General features: G+C 38.0%; 1 protein-coding gene across 8 annotated transcripts in view; it reads right to left on the bottom strand.

Annotated features, from left to right (window-relative positions):
- Positions 1-20,514, bottom strand: part of IPCEF1 (interaction protein for cytohesin exchange factors 1) — a 171,897-nt gene that overhangs the window by 29,789 nt on the left and 121,594 nt on the right. For all 8 annotated transcript variants that reach the window (XM_005608172.4, XM_023632939.2, XM_005608171.4 and 5 more), the window contains 4 exons: positions 19,019-19,090; positions 12,610-12,668; positions 11,182-11,270; positions 716-1,088 (listed from right to left, as the gene is read on the bottom strand). In XM_005608172.4, the coding sequence (XP_005608229.1) occupies positions 716-1,088; positions 11,182-11,270; positions 12,610-12,668; positions 19,019-19,090 (593 nt within the window). The remainder of the gene's footprint in view (positions 1-715; positions 1,089-11,181; positions 11,271-12,609; positions 12,669-19,018; positions 19,091-20,514) is intronic.

Genomic DNA, 20,514 nt, shown 5'->3' with positions numbered 1-20,514 from the left:
AAAGAAACATCTTGACTGAAAACTAATAATGAAAGAAATTAGTCTGAATAAAACATAAGGATCAATCATCAAAGACTATTAAGAAAGCTCACATTATTAATTTCCGCACTCCATTAACTTTTTCCTTTGCTATGACTTAAAAAGTTTTTTTCAAAGGCACAAGCTGTGCTCCCCTTTGTGTTTAAAAGTTCTAATGTTTCCTTCTAAAGTGTATGCAAATTGTCTGTGTTCCTGTTAACCACAGGGGCATCTTCAGGAGCCGACTAGCTAGGACCCAGACCTCCTCTGCTGTCATGGTCAAGGCTAGGTCATTGCTCCATGTTTGTTAGGAACCATGGAGGTGATGCTATAAACATCAGTCTTCAGAACCCTGATCTAAGCGCCACAAGCTCCAAAACATAGTACATAGGGCCAAAAAAAGAGCCCAGCTTTCCCTCAGATTGGTGGAAAAGTACCAGTATTTTGTGAGCACATAGTCATAAGCATTTTGGTTAATGACACTTACAGTGGGTAATGAACGGCCTTGAAGCTGGAGGTTTCCACATGCAAACTCCTCTACAGAAGCAGCTCTTGGGCCTAGCCCCACTTGACTGTTTACTTGTTGAATCATCATTCATGACTTTAAACATTCTTTTTACAAATATACATATTAGAGTTCCACATCCACACACGAATATTCATTCTCCAAAGAAAAATAAACAATTTCTTGGTTTACCTCTGTCCATGGTCTTTGATCCAGTAGGCTTATCCGGGACAGTAAGATGATCCAGGTTGCTACTCAGTGAAGAAGTGTCGTCACTAGATAAAGAGTTCAAAAATTCGCTTTCTGATGTGGAAAAGCTGTTTTCCAGGGCCTTGCAACTGTTTGCCTCACAGGGTGCCAGTGAATGAACCTGCACAGCAAATGCTATAGATTGTCCCACATCTTCAGCAGCAGATGAACTATTAACCAGGTCGATCCAAGACTGTCTTTCTTTAGGTAAAGGGGAAGACAGACTGCTGGGTGTCTTTATTGTATTTTCCCGGGAAGAGAAAGAAGATGATGTTCCACTCAGTTTGGGTGAAGATGAAGATGACTGCTGTGCAGACTGTTTTTCACAAATAAAACCAAAAAAGAATAAAATGAATCATGATTAAGCCAACATTCTCTACTTTTCATTTTCAATGAAGGTATCCCAGCGTTTCAAAAAGTGGCCAATGATATGAGTCAAAAAGAAAATGTACGATATTTATATCTGTATGGCAGGCATTAGGTTGCCATTTTCCAAAACCCATTTGTATAACTATGTATTCACTGTTCCAGGACCTGAAAAGTCTCCATGTCATGATTTACCCTATTCTTTAATGCTCTCCAGAAACTTAAAAGACCCCTTGGGGGAATTTTTTGAAATACCGAAGGATACTTTGAAAAAAAGTAGATTGCAATCTGTCACTGAATTCTCACTGATTAAGCAAAAACTCTTGAGAAAGGTGATCCAGAGAAAGGAAGCAAAAGCTGAAGCCAGACAGGAAGCAAAATTATATTAACTGAGCGGAGACCAGTGATACGAGCAGAGCACAAACATTTAAACCGTCAAATACCTTTCACACATTCTTTAGCACGTGATTAGTATCAGCTCATAACTACATAGTCAGGTGAAATAATGTTAACTCACTCACTCTTCAATAATGAAAATTTTAATAAACTTTCACCAAAGAAGACAAGAATACATTTGCAGGCTCCTAATTCATTAAAGAGAAAGCAAAAACTGCACCACAGACTATGAGAAGCGGGTTGATGATGTAGGATCTTCTTAAAGCAGTTTCTAACATAAAATTCAAGGCTTAAAGCAGTTTCTAACATAAAATTCAAGGATGAATGACAATCCTTAGCAAAATTTTCACCAGTCAGTGGAGAAAATATCAATGTAATAATCACCAATCATCCTCTCTTGGGAAGGACTTCATTTATTCAGAGATTTTATTCTTGTTACATTTTGATGTTAAAACATATGCTTTCTTTTGGAAAATATTGATGGTTTTTGTCTTTTGGGCATTTTTTTTAATGTCTTGCATAGCAAAACAGAGATTTGGTAACTATATGTTGTTCCTCCATTTTTAATTTTATTGGTCAATAAAATCCAAAAATCTAGACACCAGTGCCCTATGGGTCACCCTATATCTCCAATGGCAGATAAGACAGAGAAGGCATTTTGTGGTCAGTTTTGCCATGTCATCCTAGGGGATACTCCTATCAATTTCAAGCATTCAAAACTCCAAGGCAGTGAATTGCTAGAGAGAGGCAGCCAAACAGCAAACTAGAATCCTCTCCATTAAACCTCAGAATCATTGCAAACTAACTCAGAAGGGTTGCCTTGGATCCAAACCAACATGTTCTCAAGAATTGTCCCAAGAATTCTAAGCTTTGAGCTCTGATGAAAAAAGCCAATATTTACCGAAAGTGTGTTGGCTGAATATGAGAAATGAATTTTCAAATAATCAATAAATCCACTTTTTAGTAGCATGACATTAAAATATCTAGTTAAGATGCTAATTCATCACACACATCTTCCTAATAATCACATATTTGCAAACATGAGAACTTTCCATTCAGGAATGTGCTGACAAGCTTGGCAACTCAGACCATTTAACAACAAAGAGATCGAAGATCTGAAATTCACTAAATAAAATTCTAGGTATCTGGAGAAGGTAATGCACATCCCCAAACTGTCCAAATAAATGCCAAGACTTGTTTACACGTTAGCAGGATCTACAAAGTAAATACCAACAAAAATACCCACTCAGGCCCAGTCTTGACTTGTTCCCCTATTGTGAGCTATTTTAGTAAAACTTGGCTTCAGTGGGATCAGCTTCCTTTTCTGAAAAGAGACCAAGCGCAAGCTTTTCCTGTTGCTCCTGCTCATACTACTGTTATTTGATGTAGCAAAACAGGCTCTTTGAGCAAAAACTGTGCACGCAGTTGCTGTTGCCCTTTCCATAAGTCTTTTTGAACCTCAAAACTCTGCTTAAACAAGTAAGGAAAGACATATTCAATGAGCATCAGAAATTTCTGTGCAGTGTTTCCTTTTGGTGGGACTGCTCAAACACAGTGCAAATGCATTGAATCCATTTGTTTAGCACCACATAACATCTATAAATTTGATTTTTAAATGGAAAAACGAAGAGTAAGCAAAAAATAAAAGGGACTGAAGAGAAGAACTAGAGAGAAAGAAAAGGAAAATGAGAAAAAGATGATGCTTGTCAGGTCAGAGGGAGTTTTCATAAGAAGAGAGATTGACTAAACACAAATGGAAGTGAACCTGGAGTGCCATTGCAGAGGATTCAGTGTGGAAATGTGCTTTATAAATACTGTGGTGCTAAATCAAAGTCCATTATTTCTACCATTCTGTAGCTACCAATAGCCACAAGTCACACAGGACTTTTAGCTCAGTGCATTGCATGAACCATCCATGTCATATATTCATAAAACTTCCCACTGCAAGTCAAACGAAGGTAGAAGGGATTGACAGTCTCTCCTCTCCACAACCCCTGCTTGGCTAACACAAGCCTGTCCTCTGAGTGTCAGTTCAAGGGCCAGCTCCTCCAGGAAGCCTTCTCCAGTGTCCTCAGGGTGAGGTACCTTTGCCTGGTGCTCCCAGGCTTAGTTCTACTATACCAGATGGAATAGCATTTTATTTGTTAACTAATATGTTCAGTAATTGCTGATGGACTGGTTTATCACTTTGGGTGAGTTACTTGAGAACAGGCTGTTTTAATCATCTTTATATTTCCATTTTTGGTATTTGTGCCTGACACATAGTTGGTAATAAATTAATGCCAACAAAGAGTGGTCTAGAGAGCCAGCTATGTGAAGAAAAACAGCCCAGAGTGGTTCAGTCTCTTATTGAAAAGAAGATTCTCTGTAAAATTCTCCTGAAATTCTCTGTAAAGTTGCTATGGATGGTTTAACCTAATTCCAGGATCTAGCGCTGACTTACTGATTGCGATGCGAATACTCCTACAAAACGTTCTCATAATCTCAAACAAAATTACTATTTTATTTATCAGGGAGTAACAACTGCATGTCGTTTCATTCATTCCAGAACATTTGTGTTTTAAATATTTTATTTTTTAATGATAAAATTAAAGACATTTTAAAGACTTAGTTTTTTGTTTTGTTTTTTTTTTAAAGATTTTATTTTTTCCTTTTTCTCCCCAAAGCCCCCCGGTACATAGTTGTGTATTTTTCGTTGTGGGTTCTTCTAGTTGTGGCATGTGGGACGCTGCCTCAGCGTGGTCCAATGAGCAGTGCCATGTCCGCGCCCAGGATTCGAACCAACGAAACACTGGGCTGCCTGCTGCGGAGCGCGCGAACTTAACCACTCGGCCACGGGGCCAGCCCCAAGACTTAGTTTTAATGAAGAGACTATGTATATGATTAAATTAAAAACAATATTGCTTTTTCTCATTTTCTGTATAAGACATTTTTACTCATCGAAGAAGCTTAGTTCAAATGCTGATTAGCTCTAAAATACTTTTCCTTGAATTGTTTTAAAAACACAAGTTTGACATGGGGAAAAATAATTTAAAATGGCCACCAAAAATCTGTAATTAGGAAGAAATAAGTCAGCATATAAATCTTAAGCAACATTAGTCAAAGTATATGAGAAAAAAAAATACAGGAATAACTTAAGACTAAGCATAACAAAACCAAATTAGAAAAAAAGGAAAATATGCAACTTTTCTTTCCTTTTATTGGCCATATTAATAAAAGCAAATTAGTCAATTGCTATTAAGCCTTGGGAAGTACTGTGTTTGTATTTCTACCATATGCTAATAGAAGCATTACTCTAAAAACCTGAAGACCTTGTATAGTACACTCACCCCATCTGTCACTGACCTTCTGCATGATCTTGGGCATACTTCTCATCCCCATCCTTAGCAGCCAAGTGACCTTGCAGATGCCACTTTACCTCCAAGTCCTATTGTATTGACTGCTGCCTCCACTATTGCTCACCCCCTCCTCACCCAAGTCCATCCTCTGAACCTCAGCTGGAGTATTTATAAAACATAAAACAGATCACAATATTTTCCTGTTGAAAATCGTCTAATAACTTCCCATCACAGGTAGGAAAGTAGCCATAGTCTTTATTATTGCTAAGAAGGCCTACATGGACCCCTACCTTCCCCTCCAGCAACATCTCCTTCCACTCCCCACCCCCACCTCCTTTCCAGCCTCTTTGGCCTTCTTTCCTTCCCTTGAGCATATCTCTGGTTCCTTCTGCCTGAAAGGCTCCCTCTGTGGGTTTTTGGTTAACTGCCTCCTTGCCACCATTTTGATCTCAATTCAAATATCACATCCTCAGTGGGCTTCCCAGATGGTCATAGACAAAGCAATATCCTTTCTACCGTCAACGCCAGCAACTTCCAAGCACATCACCCTATTTCATCTTATTCATAGCATTCATCAGTACTTGAGACTGTTTTAATTCCAAATTAACTGTGTCTCTTCCTCAACTTAGAACTTAAGATGCTCCAGGGAAGAGACACTGTCTATTTCAGTTCCGCATCCCGTAAGGGGATAAGCAGTAACAGTACCTGGCACATGGTTGATACACAAAAAACTGTATTGGCTTCCTGCTTGACTGACTCAGATTTATATAGAGGAGCAAATGAGATAACATAAAAAATATTCTTATAAAAGGTAAATTTGAGCCAGCAAATGTTACTTATGACAGTTGTATTTACTTCTCTGGAAACAGACTTCTTTGTAAAACTAATACATAGGACTTTAGTGAGAGTCAAATGAAATTATCCTTCTCAAAGCCATATGAAAGCACCGGACACATGTAGAGTAGTAAGTTTCTAGTTCACATGGGAAAACTAGTTCTAGAGTGACAAATCTGTGAAGGGCATGGATAAAGTCACAATCATCACCTACTTGCCCATTTATTAGTTCATTAACTAAGTATTTATTGAGCTTTAAATATTAGGCATAGCTATAAATGTTTTGGGTAAAAAAAAAGATTTTCAATGCTGCCTCTGACTTTAAGAATTTAGTAATCAGAGAAATAAACCAGACACACAACATCTACAAGGCAGATGATAACTTAAAAACAGTGCCAAAAACAATGCACCGTATGCACTATAGGAATATAAAGAATTCAGAAGGGGGCAGGGTTATCCTGATTTAAAGGACTAGGAATGCTTTAAGGAAGGAAGTCACATTTGAATTAGCCTTGAAAAATATTTAGAAGGCAGAATTGGGGTGGGAGCGAATGGTTCCTGCAATTGGAGAAACTTTACAAATACAGGTGCCAGAGCAGGAAAGTCTGGACAGCTTTTGGGAAATAGCAGGCAGTTTATTGGGCTGGTGACAAAGGAGGAATCAGCAAGAAGACTGTCATGGCAGTTGGAAGTAAACCCTGAGGCCTTGTATACCAAGCAAACTAGTTGAGAATTAATTAGGAGGTCTCATGCAGGTGAATCAACATTATCAGAAGTGCACTTTAGGAAGACCAAGTCAGAAGCAATTTTTAAGAGGAGAGAGAGATTAGAGACAGAGAGGGAAAAAGAGCCTGCTCTTTCAACAACGTGGGCAAGAGCTGATGCAGGTCCCAACTAGGCAGTGGCAGTGGGAATGGAAAGCGTGAGAGAGGATGAGAGATAGCTCCGCGTCTTGTGATGGACTGCCAGAGCAGTAGGCTGAAAAGACGAACTGTTAAAGCAAGAGGCAAAGATGTAAAAATTAATTTCAGAAAAGTCTTAAAATTAGTTAAATGCTCAACCATAGAGTTTATGAGGAGGGAGACTGAATTTTTCTATCTTCTCCTTGTACACGTAGTCACCAGTAATTTTGCATGCAGCTATCTCACTTGCAATTGTTTCTATTGTTTTGTATAGTACATATTGAAAGGTCAAGTGACTTTTAGTAAACAATTGGGCAAGATCCATGCTGCTGAGATTAAATTTGGATTTCTAAAATTGGTTCTACCCTTTCTGTTTAATCTTTGACTTCCTCCTCTGCCGCTGGCCACTGGGCCACAGTTCGCAGGGTTTGTTTTATTTACTGCTTCTTTGGTTTGCTTTAGCTGATGTTTTTTATCCTTTGTATATAAATGAATTGTACTTCTGAAAAGCATCAAAATAGGAGGACTGCCATGTAAAAATAATCTGCATGAGCAGCTTGAAACTGGGATTATAAATATTTATCTTCTCAGTTTCTCTCATATCTGATCCGCCTATTGGCTGGTCTCCCTTCCAGCTATGCTCAGAATCCGACCATCCCGTTTCTTGGCTGTGCCCTGATCTGAATCACCACCAGTTCTCCCCCTAGCTTATTGCACAGCCTCCCTTAGGTGTCTTTGCTTCTCTGCTTACCCCCTCCTTCCCAGGGTCTCTTCCACACAGCAGCCTGAGCGGTCCTTTTAAAAGTGGAAATTGATCACATCACTTCTCTGCTCAAAACTCCCCAAATCTCCCTAAGTAACTCAAAACATCAAAGTCCTTAACTGGCCCATAGGTCCTACATAGCACAGTCACCACTACCCTCCAAGCTCATTTCCTGCTAAGCTCATCTTGTTCACCCTGCTCCAGCCAAACTGGCCTTCCTGCATTGCTACCCATGTGTCAAGGAGATCTTGACTCTAAGTGTTCCCTTTGCTTGGAAAACTGCTTCCCTGAATATCCAACTGGCTGACTCTCATGTGACTTTTCAATAGTTTTGCTCAGATCTCAGCTCTTACTCAGGCCTGTCCTGGCTACCGTATTCATTGCCATAACCTGATCACCATCATTCCTGATCCCTCCTTACTCACCCAGCCCTACTGCTTCTACTGACACAGCAGATAATTTACTCACTGTGTTGACTATTTATTATCGGTCTCCTTCAACCAGAAGTTTGGCTCCATGAAGAAATGAATCATTGTCTTTTTTATTTACTAATGTGCCCCAAGTATTTACAACAGTGACTCTCAAATATTTGTCAAATGAATGAATAAGCACATGAGCGTAGATCAAGTTATCAGACAATGCTTTTTAAAAATTAAACTTAGAGGGAAAATATATGTTACAGATTTTTAATGATCCGTATGCTCTGAAATCACTTTGCAACTTATGAAATCATTGAGTTTGAAATGTGAATGAAGTCAGTTCCTTTTTTGCTCTTTTGTGAGTTTCAAGGAATCATGGTTAGCGATTTCTGCAAAACTTCTTCCAAATTGGAAACTATGGAGTCCCACCTATTATGAGCCTTTTCAAAAAAGTGGTCAAAAAGTTCCCCATTTCTAATTTCTCTGTGAATAAATGGATGTCCTTTTCACTATCCATCCTGTGAAGACTTCTCAAGAAGAAGGAACAGAAACAGAAACCTCTTGCTCACTCAGGAAAGACTCTGAAATGTTCCTAATTCTCTTATGGAATGTGATCCCGCCCATTACAAGCAGAGGTCCAAATGGGCCCAGTGCTGAAGTCTTACTGCTTATCTTTAAAGCAATTAGAATGATTAGACATTGAGTTAAAATTTTTAATTCAAGATTCTAAAATTTTTGAGATACTTTTTCAGAATAATATTATTTTTATACTTTTGAGTTCATTATCCCAAAATGAAAGCTCACTACCCAAGATATTTTTTAAAAAAGCAAGAACTTGGAAAAAATTTGTTTTGCTTAAGCTTACACAGCTCAGTCATATGGTTGGCCTATGCCAGACTGAGCCAAAACAATGAGTTGATTCATGCTCTGGATAAAAGTTACCACGGTTTTTTGAATTTCATCTGTTTAAATAAAAAGTATAAATGTTATTTTAATCAAGTGTCTGGCATGTCTGATTTTCAGAAACAAGAGAAAACAAAAACAAAATCTGCCTGGGAAATACGTGAGCAGGAGGAACACATTCTGTTTCTAAGGAAAATAAAGTCTAATTGTTCAACATTTATCTATTCCCAATGTATTTCTTCAGAAAAAAATGTTTGCCTTAGTGGCCTTCCAAAAAATGCTCAACCTAGAACTTTAAGAAATAATATTTGATTGATGACTCAGAAAATTCTAAAGACTCCTCCCACTGCAATGACCTAACTTACTGGTCTCATATGCATCCTTTCATTTCTTTGTTTTGAAACGAACATCTCCTGAGCTTCTACTGTAACATCAGGTAAGACTGTCATTGTACAATGCAGATGAGCTGTGATCCTTCATCTAGGAAGACAATGTGCTCCCTTTTCCTTTCATCAAGTAGAGTTCTAGATGCCGGACAACGCTCTGAGTCAGGAACCTGCGATACTAGCTTGCCACTATAAAACTGAAAATCACAGTACTTCAGAACTAAAATAAATCATACGAGAATCATACTGGGGGAGGGGACAGTGGGAGGGAGAGGGAATTTCAGGAAGAGAAGGAGGGAGGACCACCGAATCCTTCTGTGTTGTGGGATAAAATAGGAGGGACAGACAAAGAGAGAGAGACACAGAGACACAGAGACGGAGAGAGGGAGAAACAGATAGACAGAGAAAAACAGAGACAGAGACAGAAATTAAACAAAAATATATGCTTCTCTATTAAATCAACAAGGCACATCTATTGAAGACATACTCAGTATAAAGTTGATGACTTCTTTAGGAGCAATAAAGAGTAATCCAATAAGAAAGTTGTTATAAGCTGGGAGACACTTTGAGGTCTGGAGATATCATGAAGTTTGAGTGATATAGAGAAAATAAAAGGCTTTTTTAAATCCATAAACTGATTTTTTTTCAAACGAGAAAGACTACATTAAGGAAAAGCTATGAATATATTGAGAAAGGATGTCGTGTAAGTCTAGTTCAAAAATGTCTAAATTTTACCATATTCAAAGTTTGACTTTATTTATATCTTTCTTAAGTTTGGCTAGTCCTATTTAATAGAGATTCTAATAAATATATTCATTCTACAAATATTTATTTCTGGTCTTGACTGATAAATTATAAAAGTGACCATAATTCTCCACTGGCAGTGTGTGAGAACAGTAGAGGTCATTATTTAAATGATTAATTTAACACTTGAAATCCAGGAACTAGGCAAAACACAAGTAAAGATGAAGGCTTCATCACACAAAATAGAAAATTCTGGCAGAAGAGGTCTGGTGAGTAAAGGGGTTGCTGTAACCTACCAGAACCCATAGTTATTTGGGGTGATGGGTAAATCCGACACATTAAAATCAAGAATATGTGTCCAGAAAAAGAAATAATGATACAGAGTTTAAAAAAATGAAAGCCAGGAAGTGGGAAAGGAGATTCGCCTCATTTTTAACTGACAAAGTAGTAATGGGTAGAATAATAAAGAAATCCTATAAATCCAAAATAATAATAATATATGCTCAAAAGACTTAACAGACACTTCACAAAACAGAAAGGCCAAATGATAAACAAACATGAAAAGATACTTGGCCTCATTAGTAATCAGTGAAATGCAGGCTAAATGATACTGCTTCTCAAGGCTGTTTGTGGGTTAAATGGTTTTATATTTAATTCACCTACATAAATCCTCGTACATGGTAGGTACAAAAACCATAAATCAGCTTTCCCAAAGATTCTCACTTGACTTTTTCTAGGAGCCATCACTATAATGCCAATGAGCACATAAATGTAAAGACACTCTCCATAGTCTTAACATCCATTAATAACCTCAACTTATACTGGATGTTTCCAAAGCTTAGAATTAAACTTGGACTTCTCGTAGTGAATATACAGCATCATCTCATGTGCAGATTTAGCCACTAACCCACTCCTGGCTTCCTGCACTCTTTCCGACTCTCATTTTCTCTTCATGCCATTGTCCTCATCCCTTTTACATTTATTTTGAATTGTTATTGTGCATGCACCTAAGAAGGCACTTTCAATTCTTTCTGAGAACAAGTAGGGTATAAATAGACACTATAAAACAAATCTGTGCAAAGTTTGGCCTATTACCTAGAAGCCCTTTGCAGTACCATGATCCTCAGGGCATGATACATCTGTGGGTCATGCACAAATACACTGAGTTTGCCATACCAGTGGGTTGCTATGGAGAAGGCTCAAAATCAGCACCCTGAGAACTGCACTTGCTCTCTGGCAGTCACCTTAAATTAGCCTGCTCTAAGAATTTATTGGTCAAGGTAGTTTCTACCCAATTGGAAGGAATGACATCCACACAAGCGATCGATGACCAACAGACTAACTACATCGGCACATACCAAAGAAGACAGAGTCTCCGAAGAGTAAGGAGGGGGTGGTGTCTCCACAGCTATTTCGGGATCTTCCTGCTCACTCTCACTGTAGCACTCTATAAGAAAAATGAAAATGCCTCAGTTTTGAATGCCGTTATCACCTATTCCATAATGCATGAGCAGAGGTTTTTCTCCATCTGGCTGTTGCAATTCCAGTCCAATTCAGAAAATACTTATCTAGTGAGCTACCTGGTGCAAGGAGATTACATAAGAGGGAAAAATGACTGGCCATGTTGGGGTTTCTGCTTTTCTGTTCAATGTGCGGGAAGAGGACTAACTGTAGCTCAGGGAAAACAAAATAATTCCTCAAAAGAGGTGTGAGTCATATACTTAGGGAGCATAAAATCAGTAGTGATTAATTTTAATCATAGGAATTATAATGAGCTGAAAACAGCAGGCTAAGTAAACCATCAATGGTGCACACAGAGGAATGGGAGAACCAGACCCCGGACGCAGGCTGAGCCAAGTGTATGGAGTCCCCTAAAGGATATGGTGGAAAATGAAGCTGAAAGGTTGCTTCAGGCCATATCATGGAAGGCCTTACATACCAGGAGAAGAAGGATTTTCTGTATTTTTTTCCTTCACAATCTATAAATGTGCTTCAAATATACAATGAGTATTCATTTTATGGAAAAGAGGATCAAAGAGATGATTAGGAGACTGGTTTCACCGTATTGCATTGTACTTCTTTATTTTTTTAAATCAAATTGCAACTTTCCCACTTCTGAACTCAAGATTTTATGATTTTATTATCCAAAGACCTAACTCCCTACTTCCAATTCTCGAGTTTTATGTGGTCTGAGCTTTTCAGAAATAGTATCTCAGCTCTATGACTCCTGACATGAAAAGACTCCTTCTTCTCAATACTGAGGAGTAATTGCATCAGTAAGAAGAATTAGACTCTTGTAGTTTTTGAACTCTAAAAGCTACAGACTGAGATAAAAATATGGCCTGTGTCCCAATCTGACATTCAGGTTTCTAGTACAAACTTAGAGTAATTAGTCTCAGTGCACACCTGGTGGAAATATTAAAATACCAGAGAGGAAATAGTGGGATGAAAGTTATCTGTCTAGATCATGACAAGATCATGTCTATGAGTAAGAATTTGGTAAATGGAACAAGAAAACATTTGCATTGGCAATTATTTGAGATGTCAGTGAAGCCTACAGCTGCTAATGTGTGGGTGAAGTGTGAAAAGCATTCTTAGCTAGCATGGGAAGCTCTATTCCGTGTTGGTGAGTCTGTGTGAATACGTCTGTCTCTACATATTTTCAGATAATTTTAAATGCCAAAGTATGTTTCATTATGACCATACTATACATAGAGGTTGATGTTGTATTTTCATCCTATTGTAATACTCTTGCTAAATTTTCATAAATTTAAAATAGAACCCACCTTCATCCTTTGTAGTGGATTCCTGGTGGATTACAGCTAATCCAAGCTTGCTTAACCACCTAAAATTCAAATAGAAAATAAATGACCAAAGAATTGTTCCTCAACTTATTCACCTTCCCCCTAGACCCTGAAGGAAGGTCTTGTGCCAGATTTTATAATGAGAAAAGTCAGAGGCCAGCCCAGTGGTATAGTGGTTAAATTAGCGCACTCCGCTTTGGTGACCTGGGGTTCATGGGTTCGGATTCTGGGCACAGACCTACACACTGCTCATCAAGCCATGCTGTGGCAGCATCCCACATACAAAATAGAGGGAGATTGGCACAGATGTTAGCTCAGGGACAATCTTCCTCAAGCAAAAAGAGTAAGATTAGCGACAGATAGCTCATGGACAATCTTCCTCACACACACGCACAAGTCATAATTCCATAGTCAGTGGAATTATGAAACTCCACTGCATAAATTTGTGCTATCGAAATACAGGACCTCTGGTTTCACATTCAGGCATTCTTTGTAAGATAAGAAATGAGGTGGCCCATTATCCAGTTGATTAATGTGGGCAGCTTCACTAGATATTTTAAATACATGAACAAATCTATGTTTTGTTATTGCACATTTGAAAATTTTAGAAACCATCAAAATTTTTATCATTGAATTTAGTAACATAACCATTAAAGTTCTGTCTATATAATTCTTAGAATGCAAGTTTATTTCACAAAAAAATAAAGAAAAGATGATCCATTTTGAAGCTGAAATTTTTGTATCAGTCAGTACAAGATCTGGCTAGAGCTTTACAGGTTTCCCTAAGATGGGGAAAATTTTAATTCCTTGAAGAGTTTTATTTAAGGTAGAAATTGACAACGTCCTGTCTTCTATTGATTTATCATTTTACTAGCAAGGAATTGCAACTAAACATCAATAACAAAAATAGAACCAGGCAAACCTTAAGGAACTCAAACTTCAGGCCACTGTAATTCCTTCTCAAGGGTTTAGTTAGGAACATATTTTATGAAACAAGTTTTTAGAAGACACAAAATGTGTCTATTTCATATGCTTCTAGATACATAATGTTCTATTTAAAGGGGAAACATTTCAGAGCACTGGTAATCTAAGTGATTTATTTCCTACTTCTTTCCAGTTTTCTGTATTTTTTAAAAATATTCCATATTGTGTATTCATCTTCTTTTTTTTTTTTTTTTTTGAGAAACCAGAGCACTCCATAGTGGCCTGAGTCAACCAATACCAACAAAATAATAATAATAGCACTATGCACTTATTGATTCACTTATACTTTTCATTGCTTCTAGTTCTGTAACGCCCCATGAACCACACTGCATGGTATACTCCCACCATGTCATAAATATTGCACATTCCCAAATCTACAACTGTCAACAAATTAGGAATCGCTACCCAACTCTCACCTGCCATGGTCTTGCTTTATCTATTATTTTTTAACAGGAAATAAATGATAAATTTTATTTTTGAAAATAAGTAGAATAGGACTTTCTACAAGAAGGACGATGAGCTCCAGCCTCATTTAAGAAGTCTCTTTCAGCACTGTGATAAACATAAGCTCTCTGAGGCCACTTAAAACTAGACAATTACCTGAACTCAGGTCATGTCATAGGAACCAGAAGATGATCATCAAGACCCAATAGAATAATAAACAAATCAAAGAAACAGTAACTCACAGAAAAAATACAAATGGCTGATAAATGTATTGAAAAAAATTCTCAGCCTCAAGAGTGTTTTTGGAAATGCATATCCAAACACAAGAAAATATTTTTCACCATTAGATTGGCAAAAATTTAAAATATCACTGATTTCTAGACTTTTGGAAGAAATATTCTCATTCTTTGTTGGTTGATGAAAATTGATATGGCCAATTTTAAGCAGGCAATTTGTTGACACTATTCAAAATATAAATATCTATTCCCACTACCCAACAATTCTAATTATAAATATCTACCTTACAAAAACACACCTTCATGTACACAAATAAATGTGGAAAATGTTAATTCAACAAGGCTTGCAATGGCAAAAAGAAAATAACACTGAAACAATAGAATTTCCCATTAATAGAAAAATGGATAAAATATGGTACTGATTCATCAGAACCATGTTATAATGAAGCCAATAAAAGGACTGAGATGGGGGGGCCTTGTAATGACCTGGAAAAACTCGCACGTACTGTTAAGTGAAAAAAAAGCAAGTACAAAAACTTATGTTTAGCCTGGTTCAACATACTTTTAAAACTATATATTTGTATACGTGCACGAATTGGTATGAAAAGAAAAGTGTCAGGAAGGATATGCAGTCATGTGCTGCACAATGATGTTTCAGTCAACGATGGACCACATATCCACATAATCTTATGGTAGTCCCATAAGATTAGCACCATAGAGCCTAGGTGTGTAGTAGGCTATACCATCTAGGACTGTGTAAGTACACTCTCTGATGTTCACACAACAATGCAATTGCCTAATGACACATTTCTCAGAATGCAACCCTGTTGTTAAGCGATGCGTGACTGTACATCATACCGTTAAAAGTGGTGAATCCTAGGGAGAGAAGTTGATCTGGAAGGTGAAGTTAGGGGTCTGGGAAGGTTTTCACTTTACATACTTCTGTATTACATGATTTTTTTACAAGAACACATTTTATGTATTACTTAACTAAAAGAAACATTTAAAAAAATTAAAAAATCAATCAGGCAAAGCATAATGAATTTAATGATTCACTTTCGTGTGTGTGTGTGAGTGAGGAAGATTGGCCCTGAGCCAACATCTGTGCCAATCTTCCTCTATTTTGCATGCAGGAAGCTGCCACAGCATGGCTTAATGAGCAGTGTGTAGGTCCATGCCCAGGATCCGAATCCAAAAACCCCAGGGTGCCAAAGCAGAGCGCGCAAACTTCACCATTATGCCACAGGGCCAGCCCCAACAATTTTTTTTTAAATAAATCAAGACAAAAAATAGTTTTGAATTGAAAATGCTTGAAACAAGAAAAGGCATTTCTAAGTTCCTTTCCAGAACATGTAAACACAGAAATGAAGCAAAACAGAAGAATATTGGCAATAAAGAAATGATTCCTCTTGCTACCATTAGACACTTGTCTGAAAAACTGGTGATTGTTTATAATCTTGTTTGACTGTTTTCCTTCTAGAACCCACTGGCTTAGAGTACCTCCTTTGCTAAGAATTTTTTTAAAACATCAAGGCAGTAAAAATATTTCTATTTGTGGCTAAATAGGTGGATGCACAAAAAGACTTATATTTACATAAAAGAGATGACAGATGTTTCCTGGGAGTTTGTTGTATATTCAGTCCACGAGAATGTGTGTGTTGGAGAAGCACAAGTGATAAGAAATTGATGTACCGAACAAGAACCCTCTTCCCACAGCGAGAAGGCAGCTACCTCCAGTCTTTGTTTAGAAACCGTCTCTTGCATTACCCTTAATTACTTACCCCTGTACTTTTAAACTGAGGGTCCCTACAGAACACACTGCATTTCTATTAAACTTAATTACCTTTCCCTTCATCGTCTCTGAGAGAAATGTCACCACCCAAAAATGCAGTTCCCCAAGGAGGCGAACTTCTAAAACGGGACTCGCCACTCCAAATGCCACCCCCTCCGTCCCCAGCAATGCTGCATCTCGCTAAGAAATACCCAGCTACGTCATTTGCTGGCTTAAAGAGGCCACATCAGTAAGAAAGGAAGCTCTTCAGGTGCTATTGGAGAACAAATCTCTAAATATCATCTTCATAATCTTGTGGGAGAAAGCAGAAGTTAAGCTGGGGCCCAAAGAGATTCTGCATTATTGGCTATCCGAAAAATCACCTTCAGAATAATAAAACTTAATAACAATATTATAAACAAAAGAAATTATGATACATGCAGGCACAGGCAATGTGGGCCATTTACCTATGAGTGGCCAGATGGACAATTTTTAAGCATATCAAGGACACTGAGAGGTTCAAAACTATAGGGTCAAGAATACTTAGGCTCAAATTTCAATTTACATGTTGTTTTTAAGCTGGAAAGGTAAACAAAATACTAACATAATTTCAAGTAAAATTAGTAGGTCTTCACAGCATAAATGGGCAATGAGATCTTCACTTTGATAACTAGGAAATCCTCTCACAGCCAACTGGGCAGTGTATATATCATATATATAGCTATCCTTATGCCGCTGTACTTGCCATTAGATCTCTGCAAAGGGAGAAGATGAAAACTGAAGATAAATGGACAAAACCAAAAAACTGGAGAAGTGGGTATTCAGGGAGCTAAATAACTCAGATATGCAATTTAGAGAGCAGATCTGCCTGAAGTGTAACAGATTCAGATAACCTTGTAAGCGTCTCACACTTGTACTGGTTTAAAAATGCATTTTACTGTGTAGGTGGAGAAAAAACCTCATTGGGTAACAAAACACTTAGCAGTAATTGTTTCTCTGGTAAATTGGGTCTCACTCTCCCCTTATAGGAGGGGACAGAACTGCTTTGAAAGAAGCAGCCACAGGACAGGTAGGAAGGATGTATGCAGACAGGAAGGATGCTGGAGATACAAGACATTATTTGAGAGAAGCCAGGGACAGCAGGGGGTCAGAGGGGACAGAAGCCACATTGTTTCACGGCCAGTAAAGACCAGAAAGGAGGGGCCAGCCCAGTGGTGCAGCGGTAAGTGAGCACGTTCCACTTCAGCGGCCCTGAGTTTGCCAATTCGGCTCCCGGGTGCAGACACGGCACCGCTTGGCACGCCATGCTGTGGTAGGCGTCCCACACATAAAGTAGAGGAAGATGGGCATGAATGTTAGCTCAGGGCCAGTCTTCCTCAGCAAAAAAGAGGAGGATTGGCAGCAGTTAGCTCAGGGCTAATCTTCCTCAAAAAACAAAACGAAACAAACAAAAAAAACCCCCAAAAGACCAGAAAGGACCCTCACTATCCTCACTATGGTAGAACTTCAGGTACTGCTGGGCAGGACATTAAGCCTTGCACATTCCTCTTATATACCTAGGGCTTCCTAATTGATAGGATTTAGAGTTACCAATGCAAATAAAAAGAGAAATAAAGAGCTTTGTCTGTGAAGTTTAATATCCTCTCCAGATGCTTGAGAAAGACGGGGGGAAAAGCTAAAATCAGAAAGAGGGTAGACTCAACTTCTCTTTGTCCAAGTAAATAAAAGACTTGTTTGGAAGGCTCGATTGTTGATTCCTTGCCTTGGTATTTCTAACACAGGGTTTCCCAACTTTCTGGGGAAAGAGTCATTCCGCCCTCATCTGAAGGATTGCAGTAGGGAGATCATGTAGGGAACAGATGAGGATGCCTCTACCTCAATGGGGCTGCTGATGGAATGTCCTGTAAGAAGTTGCGTGTGTGTGTGTGCACGTGTGCGAGTGTGTGCACACACGTGTGTGGGCACTCATGCTCACGCATGTTTGGTGAAAAGCAGCTTCTTTTTTCTTTAAGTTTCTACAGCGAGAGGGCAAAGAGAAATTATACAGGGCAGATAGATGAGGAAAAAATAGATAAAATAATTTAATAAAATAAATAATAAAATAGATTAAGCTTAGACAAACTCTGTGATTGGGGGAATTATGTCTAAATTCTTTAATTCTTTATTTCTATTGCCCAGGATCCGCTACAATGGGGCACATAGCAGGTGTTCCATAGACATATTTTTAATTAGTTAATGTAAGGCTATAAGAGACTGAGAATTCTAAGCATCAGGCTTAAATTAAATAGAAGGCCCTTTGATGCCTCAAGCATCTCAGTACATAGCCTCATTCAAATAACAGCCATTGATATCATCCCATAATCTAAACCAGTATGGATGGAGTAGGGTGGGTAGTACTCTACACATATATTCCACTCATTTAAACAGGGTAAGAGGGAAAGGGAGGCAGGGAGGTAAAATTTTCTGTTAGAGGTGCTCTGAGCTAAGACATTTTGCAAAATGTTTGGGATAGAACATGGAGAGGCGACAAGCACACGAATCATAATGATAATCATAGCACGCAAGCGCCACAGATATACTTTTCATATAGAATTCTGAAACCCGTGAGATCGGTTACATAATACTTTCAAGCCCTTCTTCCTGTGATGCTGATCCTCATTTTAACATTTTCCTATAATTACTTCTGTCTATTCCTTTCTCAACTTAGTGATTCCCTCAGAAGAATCTTACTACTTCTTCCTAAAATAGCCATTTTGATATGTGTGGTTCTCCAAAACACTTCCAAATCCTGGAGAAGAAAGCAAGAAGACTTTATAACTGCCAAAGAGATTAACCCTTAAAGCAGCAGAAATAAATAAAGCAATAATTGATACAAACATATGCTTAAAATTTGAACGCCTGACCAAAGTAAGCGTATGCCCATAAAGATTGAAATTAGCGATTTTTCTCTACTTACATACTCATTTCCTGGGTATTCTCAGCTGCAAAATAAAAGGTCTTGATCTGTGGATGGCTGATCTTAAAAGCGCTTGAAGGGGGAAAAGCATAGACACATAAGAAATTAGTGTTTGAAATCATCGGTGGTTTGAAAGTAAATCAGTCAAATATAAGTATGGTAAGTTCATCTGCTTTCTTTGTAAATTAAAAAAAATAATTTAGTTACATTAAATACCTGTTATTGAATCTCTATTTCATGTAGAGAGCGAAAGGTTAGTTTATCACATCGGGACATCCAGAACAAGACTGAGTCATGGCTGATCAATGGTTTCTTTTTAAAACATGTGGGCATATTCTTTTATTTTCAATTGCTAACTGATTTACTATAAAAAGACAAATGAAAATTTAGCCTGATAGAGGTGTCATTTCAAAATACTCAGATCAACTCCGTTAAGCAAAGTATTTATTCAAATTCAATCAAATATACGGTCATGTGCCACATAATGATGTTTCCTTCAATGACAGACTGCATATAAGATGGTGATCTCATTAGATTAGTGCCATACAGCCTAGATGTGTAGTAGGCTATACCATCAAGGTTTGTGTGAGTGCACTCTATGACATTTGCACAATGATGAAATCACCTAACAACACATTTCTCAGAACCTGTTCCCATCACTAAGCGACTTGTGACTGTACACAAAAATTTTATTTACAGGAAAATAACCAAGTATAGAATTTTTACACTGTGATAACACACCAAAACCTTATCAAAGCCTCCCTCTATTAGTAAAAATATATTGTGTAATATATATTTTTAGTATAAGGATATAATACATTGAAGATAATGAAGTGTTTCCCCTTTACCATTTAGATCAGAAGTCCCGCAGCACAGGACAGGGTTTTTGTAAATAACCAGTTTGGTCAAAACCACAAGAATCTACACAACCTCATGTGTTATTGGATATGTGCAGCTACACCAGCGTGGCAAAGACTTAAAAGATAACACGAGTTTATTCATCTTTTTAAGAGGAAGCTAACCAATTGCTGCTTCCAGTAACATAGGTCAATAGGGAAATGCACCTTTCTGATAAAAGAAGAAAAGATGTCAGATGTAGAGGAAAGAAAAAGGTCAAGGTGAAGAGGACACGTATGCAAAATGCAGCTGGATGCTATGACGGGAAGACTTCTTGACTGGGAGTCTGGATAGCCAGTCTGGAGCCAGCTCTCCTGCGAGTTCAAGGCAAGTCTAGACTCTCCAGGCTACTCCTTTCTCAATAAAATGAGGACCATGGGCTGGTGACTTTTTCGGTTCCTGTCAGTTCTCAAATCCTTTGGACTTAAATTATATTGAGACATAATCCCCAAGTCTAAGACATCTCAGAGGATCCAATTTCAAGGGTGCTACTGACAATTCTATGAACTAAGAAAAAGAAACTGGGCTTGCTGGCATATCTGCATCTCTGGCGAATCTTATTTAACTAGTCATCCTCTTTAAAGGACAAACTCCTGACA

The sequence above is a fragment of the Equus caballus genome, chromosome 31 (assembly GCF_041296265.1).
Source record: "Equus caballus isolate H_3958 breed thoroughbred chromosome 31, TB-T2T, whole genome shotgun sequence".
Lineage (NCBI taxonomy): Eukaryota > Metazoa > Chordata > Mammalia > Perissodactyla > Equidae > Equus > Equus caballus.
Note: the sequence above shows the minus strand (reverse complement) of the source record. Positions and strands in the feature narration are given on the sequence as shown.